We start from the raw sequence: 9,431 nt of genomic DNA on the forward strand, positions 1-9,431 counted from the left end.
GGCATATGTATAAAAAAGGGACAGTTTTTGTTGTTTTTGTTCGGCGATTTTATTTTGGGGCGGAGCTCAGAGGGATAGAGGTTTGTAGTTTGTATTCTGGTAAGGCTTAGTGGGATACAGAATACATGTTGTAGTTTGTAGTCTAGAAATAGAATGGATGAGGTTTAGTTTGTTTGAAAGTTGACTCTTGGGATCCGCAAGGTTGGGGCTTAAAGTGACTACAAACTACAAAGATTTTTTTGGGGTATTACGTTTTGTGTGCCTATCTGTATGTCTATCTAAATGTCCGGATGTCCACAATTTATTTCTTCTTCAATTTCTATTACAGTACTCACTTAACTCTTGTAATCCAGAAGAAAAACTGGAGCGACTTTGAGATCGCGTCACGGCATCCCTTTTCATCCCAATATTTTGAATTTGATATGGTTTGTAGATCTACCCAAGTGCTACATTTTCGTAGTTGACAACTTTTTGATAGCTCCGCCCACTTTTGAGATACATGCGGTTGAAGTTAAGATGCGCGCGTCTCTCCTCCTCTCTTGCCACGTGGCGCTCTACCTTGACAGGAGGCCTTAGAAGCCGTGTATCTTGGCACCTAGAGGTATTGGTAAAAAGTTGTTAACAACAAAAATGTAGATCACGATTTGATCTACAAAACTAGTATAAATTCGATAAACTGGGTTTAGAAAGAAAGTCGTGACGGTGTCTCAAAGTTGAGCGGTTTTTAGGGACTAATAAGTGCTATAACTCAAAAGTGGGCGGAGCTATCAAAAAGTTGTCAACTAGGAAAATGTAAAGCGAAGTGTGATCTACAAAACTAATATTCAAAAAATAGTATTTATGATTTTCAAGCGATTTTTTCCGTTTTTCTTGAAAAAATTGTTATAAATCGCTTGAAAACCTAAAATATTACTGTAGCTCTTGTTTCAGCTGTGTCTAATGATGTTCTGGTGCAGTACCACGTTGGCCGAGTTGTCGGATCCTAGGCCATGCACTTATGTACCGTTTTCTAGAATATGGGAATTTCGGTCGTAATGTGGTTAGTGTAAGATGGTCAGCGTGGTGGCCGAGTTGTCGGATTCTAGGCCAGGGGACTCTCTTTTGTTCAGATTGCTATAATACCGTAGTATGATTCCCCCACTTTCAGTTTTTTCATCATTCTTTTTTGACCTACAACACACCACACCTCAAATACAGTTCAGTTCACAAAACTCTTTTTTTCTTCCCATGGGAAAATTTTTGCATAAATTCTCTTTTCTCTCTTCCCCCCTCCTCCACACCTCACCACTAACCATTCTGCTGCTGGAAAAACGACCATCCATTCCTCTCTCTTCCCATTTTTATGTCTTTTTCGGAAGGTCGTTTTGCTTTTTCTCCATTGTTTTACCCTTGAAATGGATGGACGCCCACTCATTTCAACGATCCGTATCTTTATCCCATTTTGAAGGTTACTGGTGGTTTTTTTGTAGTTTGTAGTCTTTTTGAGTCTCTGGACGAGTTTGAGTTAAGTTACAGTGACCAACTTTTGCAAATGTTATATTTTCGGTAATTTGTAGTTTGTACAGTATCAAAAATGATTGTAATCACTTTTTAGCTACACAAAAACATTCAGAATTTGTAGTTTTCTTCCGCTTAGGTGAAAAAACTGTAGGTGAAAAAAAAGAGTCAACTTTAAAAGCCCGTCACACACCAATTTTTGTGTACACTTTAGAAAAATTTATATAAATGTTGTAGATCAAATCCAGCTCTACATTTTTGTAGTTGACAACTTTTTGATAGCTCCGCCCACTTTTGAGATATGCGCCTTTAAAGAGGCGCACGCTCTCGTTTCTCTGCGTCCCTCTCCCCTCTCGCTCTGTCTTCGATGGCGCATATCTCAAAAGTGGGCGGAGCTAACAAAAAGTTGTCAATTACAAAAATGTAGAGCTTGTTTTGATCTACACAATGAATACAAATTGTGGGATATTACAATTGAAAGACTGTAATGTGCTCTCAAAGTTGAGCCTAAGTACACTGACCTATTCATCATTGTTGTAGTTTGTTTCAGTTATCATTTGACTATTTTTAACCTTTTCCACTCATTATCATTTTTCTATTTCTAGCTTCTCTTCCTGACCAGAATCAACACATCATTTCTGATACTTCTCCTTCTCCTCCTTATCATTAAAACAACTAACATTGCATTGGTTGACCAAAAATAACTAATATATGCACCTAGAGTGGACCAAGTACGCTCTAAAGGACAATTTGAAATTCAAGAAGTTCCCAACATGAAAAATTCGGTTTTAAATAGATTTTAACGTGAGAAATGAAGTTTTCCGGTTATTTCGATTTAAAAATCTCATTTTGGCTTTGAAAATGACTAATTTAGGCAATTTTCAACTTCAAAGGCGAATTTCTCAAAAGTGGGCGGAGCTATCAAAAAGGTGTCAACTAGAAAAATGTAGATCATGGTTTGATCTACAAGACTAGCCAAAATTCAATAAATTTTGATCCAGACGGGGTTCCGAGACGGGCTCTGAAAGTGTATGACAAAATTAGACTCCGCCCCTTTTTTGTTTCTTGTCATCATTATTTCACATGATACCTTTAAGTAAGTCACTGGAGTCTTATCAGAATTAGAAAAAAGTACAAAATGATGCACCCAAAAGCAAATATTATTTAGTTACCCACAGAAATAAAATGAGAGAAAGTAAATAAATAGATTAATTTCATTTTCTCTTTGCTGACATTCGATCTCTGATAGACACTATCATCACTTGTCATTAATCAAGCGACGAAACAGAGAGAACCCATTAATTTACTTTTTTCTTGGAATCTTTGACGAAGATGAAATGATAGAGAGTGATAGAGAGAAAGTGATGAAAGTGAAGATACGGTGTGCAAAAATTGGTTTCTGTTTCATAGAAAATTTAGGTACAGCACTGGCCATAAAGAATGCGAAACTTGTAGGTTTTAGTTGAAAATGGTCAACATAGTGAGTGTGACAAGGCCTGTCCTGATAGTCTCACAATGTTGATTGTTTATGGACTATACAGATCACAAGTAGAGCTTCATTTTTGTAGTTGACAACTTTTTTGTACGGACACATCCTTAGAAGTTATCAATCGTCAATGTTAATTGCTCGAAAATCTCCTCTTTTAGCACTGAAAACGTGCAACAATAGCAAGGAAATAATTTGCGGATTGATAACTTCTTAGGATGTGCCCGTACAAAAAAGTTGCCAACTACAAAAATGAAGCTCTACTTGTGATCTATACACTCCATAAATAATCGATGCTGTGAAACTATCAGGGAACCTGTATCACACTCACAAAGTTGGCCATTTTCAACTAAAAACTGCTACAAGTGCCGCATTCTTTATGACCAGTACTGTATGAGCAGTTTATTTCATTATTTTGAGTGATGTGCCTACAAATCCTGCCTGACCTATTCAGCTTTTGGATCTTTTCTACTTTAATTTGTCACAAAATGCTAAACATGAAAAATCATTTCTTTTTTTGTTGATCTATCAAGCGCAACATCTTCATCAATAGTTGGTAATACTAGTTTCCATTGAGATAGCAAAAATCCGCTTATCTCAAAAAACATGGGTTATCAAATAATGTACCAAATCGATATGGCACCGTAAGCCATTGGAAAAGTAGGCTGCCCAGACAGAAAGAGAGCCATGTTTAAGAATACCGAAAATATAAATACGGGCTTTCAAAGACTACTTGATTTATACTGAAGTTTGGTCACTCTATTTTTGTCTATCTGAGTGTCTGATTCTCTAGTTTTGCTCTAACTGCTTTGAAACAGATAACTATGACCACAAACCGTCACCATCATCCAACTAGTTATCGGTTTCTAGGTAGACAGTACCCCGACCACGCCCCCTTCCTTCTTCTTCCAAATCACATGATATGTATCAAAACCGCTCATAAAATTACATAACCACAGTAACTTTACACAATGAAAAAGAGAAATTTTTGTTCGATTTTTAGGTGATTTAGTTGGGTGATTTATAGCCTTCTCTAGACACTCGAATCGACTGACGAACCCATTAATGGTGTTCTCTTATCAATTGGGGGAGAGACGTTGTTCTCTCTTTTTTTGAGACTTTATAAAGATTTGATATCTCAAAAGAATATGGGGTGATTCCTTTTTCGGTCACTGTAACTTTTGCTGAAAAATTTGAAAAAAAGTTTTTTCAAAAAACTGACATTTTTTCTAGTATTTAATCAAAAATTTAGGGGTTTTCTTTTAATATTATATTTTTGTACAATTTACTATTTTTAGTATAATTTTTGACAAAAAATTAATCAACTTTGAAGCTCCATCCCCACTTTCCTTTTAGTCCCACTTTCCAAAATTTAATTTCATCTTGTAGATCAAACCTCGCTCTACATTTTTCTAGTTGACACCTTTTTGATAGCTCCGCCCACTTTTGAGATATAGCGCTTTGAAGATTGCAACCTGGAGGCTAGAGGGCAGGAGAGACGCAGAGAAACGAGAGCGCTCTCGTTTCTTTGCGTCTCTCTGCTTGGCGGCGCCCTGGTAACAGCGCCTGTATCTCAAAAGTGGGTGGAGCTATCAAAAAATTGTCAATTGCACAAATGTAGACCGAGATTTGATCTACACACCCATATAAAATGTGAAGAGTAGGGACATAAGAGAAACTAGGGGCGGAGCCTCAAACTTGACCAATTTTTAACACTTTTCTGTTGTTTTTTCACATATTTTCTTTATTTTTTCTCGATTTTTAAAACTTTTAATTGGTTAATTACGCCAATTATAAAATTTTTATTTCAGCCTACCAAAAAAAAGAAGAAGATGGGCTCCAAAAGAGTGTACACGGTGAACTCCTCCGACGGGAGTCTACCGAAGAAGGTGTCGGATAACTCGATGGCGTCGACGGACTCGTCGAGTACGGTAAGTACAGTAAGACTACGAACTACACTTTAAAAGTGTAGTTTGTAGTCTGTTACCAACTTATGTTTCAGTACCACAACTCTCATGGAATCTCGTGGGCAATGGCTGCCGTATTCATTGTCGGTGACATGATGGGTGCTGGAATGATCTCACTCCCGTTGTCACTTGGAAGAGCTGGATTAATTGCTGGATGTGTTTTGATCCTTCTCGCTAGTCTTTTCTCTGGATACACCGGATGTCAGTTGGGAGAGAATTGGGAAATGATGCAGGTGAGTTGGAGAGGGTCTAGTGTTGTCCAGGCTGTTTGAATTTAATATGGGTTTGTAGATCAAAACAAGGGCTATATTTTTGTAGTTGACAACTTTTTGATAGCTCCGCCCACTTTTGAGATACACCCACTCTAACTTACACTGACAATTTTGTCAGTGTAAATTGTCAGTGTAAGTTGAGAAAGTAATGTTTGAGATCCCGTCACGGTTTCAGGTGTTGACAGTTGGTTTTGAAGTTTAATTCGTTTTGTAGATCAAATTTTGCTCTACATTTTTGTAGTTGACAAATTTTTGATAGCTCCACCCATTTTTGAAAGAGTAACACCAATTTTAGTCTGTAGGACCAATGAAGTTTAAAGATATCCGTGCTAAAACCGTTGTAACTCGGACGGTTTCGAATTTAGACGGAATTTGAAAGTTGAATTGAAATCCTTATCTCATCAGTTTTTCAGGCATACCAAACAAAGTGATACTGACAACTTTACACTGACCACTTACACTGACCAAAACTTTCGTCACTGTAGAAGAACATTTCAGGCTTAAAACCGTCTTAATTCGGTCCGTCGCGAGACTTGACGGAATTCAAAACAGATTCAGAATCCTTACGTCATCAGCTTCCCATTTATATCAAAAATTGTTAGTTTTAGCCTGTAGGGCAACAGATATCATCAAAATAGTTCTAATTTTACACTGACAACTTTACAATCACCAAAATTTTTGTCATGGGCTTAAAACCATCGTAACTCTGTTCATAATCACCCTAGAAAAACTTTAAGAGTAGATTCAGAATCCTCACATCCCACGTTTTTCAGTCATATCAAAAATGTTCAAGACACCCGTGCAAAAACCGTTGTAATACGGTCGACAACTTTAAAATGACCAAATATTTGGCTTATACCCGTCGTAACACTGTGCATTGCCTCCTTAGAAAAAATTTAAAAGCAGATTCAGAATCCTCAACTTCCCCCTTTTCCAGAACCGCTGGCCAAAATACCGTACCCACTGCCGTCGTCCCTACCCGGAAATGGCCTACCGAGCCCTAGGGAACTGGGCTCGACAAGCCGTCGCCGTGTGTCTCGTGGTCTCTCAATTCCTGATTGCATGTGTTCTCTTACTGATCTCTGCGGAGAACTTCACCAATCTCCTCAACACTTTCTTCAATCTCCACCTCGATTTCTGTATCTTCATAGTGGCAATCGCCCTGATCCTCTGGCCATTCTCCATGCTCCAATCCCCAATGGACTTCTGGCAACTCGCTGTGATCTCAGCCGCGTCGAGTACTGTAGCCGCTGGATTGATTGTATTCGGAGCGTCGTGGGACATGTCTGCGTGTGTTCCATACCGACAGATGCCGTCTCTCGAGACAAAACAATTCACTCTGGCGTATGGAACTATTGTGTTCGCGTTTGGAGGACATGGAGCGTTCCCGACGATTCAACATGATATGGCCAACCCGGGACAGTTTAATAAATCTGTTATTTCTAGTTATATTTGTGAGTTTTATGTAGAAAAAAGGAGAAAAATTGGATTAAAATCGGCTAAAATCGTCTAAAATCGGCTAACTTTAACATCCCGTCACGGCTTCCCCTCTTATCCCACTTTTTCAAATTTATATTCACCTTGTAGATCAAATCTTGCTCTAAATTTTTGCAGTTGACAATTTTTTGATAGCTCTACCCACTTTTGAGATATAGCGTTTTGAAGATTGCAACCTGGAAGCGAGAGGCGAGGAGAGACGCAGATAAACGAGAGCGCTCTCGTTTCTCTGCGTCTCTCTGCATGGCGGCGCCGCTTGTTACCTATCTTTGAGCGCCTGTATCTCAAAACTGGGCAGAGCTATCAAAAAATGACAAACTGCAAAAATGTAGCCTTGGCTTTGATCTATAAGACAAACATAAATTCGGCTAGGTGAAAAACAAGAGAAGCTCGTGACGGGACGTTAAAGTTAGTCAATTTTTCAAAATTTACTCAATTTTTTTAGTGATCACCATCGTCTACCTCGCCGTCTCCATCACCGGTCTTATGGCCTACGGTGACAGTATGGTTGATACAGTAATCCCATCGATACAACTCACGTGGGTCGCCCAGACTATTAATGTACTGATCACTGCTCACATCATGCCTACTATCATCATTGTATTGTCTCCGTTGTCTCAACAAGTCGAGGAGTGGATTAAGATTCCGAATCGTGAGTTTTTGTGTAAATGGTTGTGTAGATGAAAAGTAGGGCTACATTTTTCTTGTTGATAGTTTTTTGATAGTCCTGCCCACTTTTGAGATACAAGCGTTCTTAGCGGCGCCGCCATGCAGTAAGATATGAGAAGCGAGAGCGCTTTAAAAAACGCGTGTATCTCAAAAGTGGGCGGAGCTATCAAAAAGTTGTCAACTACAAAAATGTAACTCTTGATTAGATCTACAAAACCAAATAGATCAAAAACAGAACAAATAAAAAATTCAAAAAAAATCCCCAAGCGGGATCGAACCCTGGTACCCATTCTCCTAGTGGTTCACCTTAACCAAGGTCTTCGCCAAATTCGGTTTTTGCTAAAAACGTGGTTCCCGACATGGAAAATTAGGTTTTGATCAGTTTTTAACGTAAGATATGAAATTTTTCGGTTATTTTGATGTAAAAATCACATTTTGGCGGTAAAAATACAATTTTGCCAAATTTCCAACTTTAAAGGCGCATATCTCAAAAGTGGGCGGAGCTATCAAAAAGTGATAAACTACAAAAATGTAGCGCTGCTTTTGATCTACAAGTCAATACAAAAAAATTCAAAATTATCGGACAACACCTGAAAGTGTGACGGGATCTCAAACAATTTCCCAGTTACACTGACAATTAACACTGACAAAATTGTCACTGTAAGTTAGGCTGCGTGTATCTCAAAAGTGGGCGGAGCTATCAAAAAGTTGTCAACTACGAAAATGTAGTCCTATTTATGATCTACAGAACCATATCAGTTTTAATAAAATTAAAGAATAGGGAATGTAGGAACGGGATCTGAAAGTTAGGCGATTTTAACTTTTTACACTGACAATTTTTTGTCATCGTCCTCAAAATGTTCAAATTAAAGAAAACTTTTCCAGAATTCGGTGCCCGCCGTGCGCTCGTCCGTACCCTCATCCTGTTCTGTGTCTGTTTCACAGCCCTCTCGGTCCTGAAACTCGGACTGTTCCTGGATTTGGTCGGTGCCACGACAATCACCCTGATGACTATGCTGTTGCCAAGTATCTTCTGGTTATTCATGCAAGCGTCTGCCAAGAAAAGAGAAGATTTGATCAAGATGGGACAGGTACAACCAAATAGTCCAGATGTGGAGACCGCGAGTTTGGCTGAGTGAGTTTTCAAAAAAAAAAAAAATTTGAATAGTTTTTTTTGCAGTGTCTGGTACTACACACCGAAGATGTTGCTGGCATTCAATTGTATTTCATTGAGTAAGTGTAGGAAGACATCCGGACGTACAGATAGACAGACAGACATACAGTCACCAACTTACACTGACCAGAGCTTAAAACTATGCTTTGAAATTGCTTAAAATCGGTCAACTTTGAGATACCGTCCCGGCTTTCCTCTTTATTTTTTTTTGTAAAAATTATATTCATTAGGTAGATCAAAGTTCGTTCTACATTTTTTTAGTTGACAACTTTTTGATAGCTCCGCCCACTTTTGAGATACAGGCGCTCAAAGATAGGTACCCAAGCGGCGGGAGGAGAAGACGAGAGAGCGTGCGAAAAGAGGAGGGTGTCTCGCTTCTCCGCGTCTCCCTCTCTCGCCTCCATAGGTACCTATCTTTGAGCGCCTGTATCTCAAAAGTGGGCTGAGCTATCAAAAAGTTGTCAACTAAAAAAATGTAGCCCTATTTTTGATCTACAAGAAAAATATAAATTTGAGCGATTTGGAATAATGGGAAAGCCGTGACGGGATTTCAAACTTGACCGATTTTAACCGATTTCAGTAGTTTTTTCTTCAATTTTTCTTGAAGTTTGGCGATACTTAGCAGATTCAAACCAAAAACATATTTCAAATATAAATTCTTAGCATTCGGCCTAGTCGGTGGCCTAACATCCGCATGGTCGGCCATCGAAGCGCTCATCTTCTCCGAACAAGTCGCTCCGTGCTATGTCAACTGGTTCCGAAACGGATTCAACGCTCAAATCGCGGGCGGATCATTGAATTGTTGTGGTGCATTCAAGAATATCACTCATTATGGGAATCCTGATCAGTGTGCTGCATTTCATCATTAA

At 38.8% G+C, this 9,431-nt stretch overlaps 1 protein-coding gene across 1 annotated transcript; it reads left to right on the forward strand.

Moving 5' to 3' along the window:
• Window positions 1-4,815: 4,815 nt before the first annotated feature.
• Window positions 4,816-9,431, forward strand: GCK72_003454 (uncharacterized protein; the record flags this gene model as incomplete). The annotated part of the gene is made up of 7 exons (XM_003107383.2): window positions 4,816-4,914; window positions 4,986-5,183; window positions 6,160-6,676; window positions 7,165-7,371; window positions 8,274-8,523; window positions 8,569-8,621; window positions 9,226-9,431. 7 exons carry the CDS (start codon window positions 4,816-4,818, stop codon window positions 9,429-9,431), a joined length of 1,530 nt encoding a protein of 509 aa, XP_003107431.2.

The sequence above is a fragment of the Caenorhabditis remanei genome, chromosome I (assembly GCF_010183535.1).
Source record: "Caenorhabditis remanei strain PX506 chromosome I, whole genome shotgun sequence".
Taxonomy (NCBI): Eukaryota; Metazoa; Nematoda; class Chromadorea; order Rhabditida; family Rhabditidae; genus Caenorhabditis; species Caenorhabditis remanei.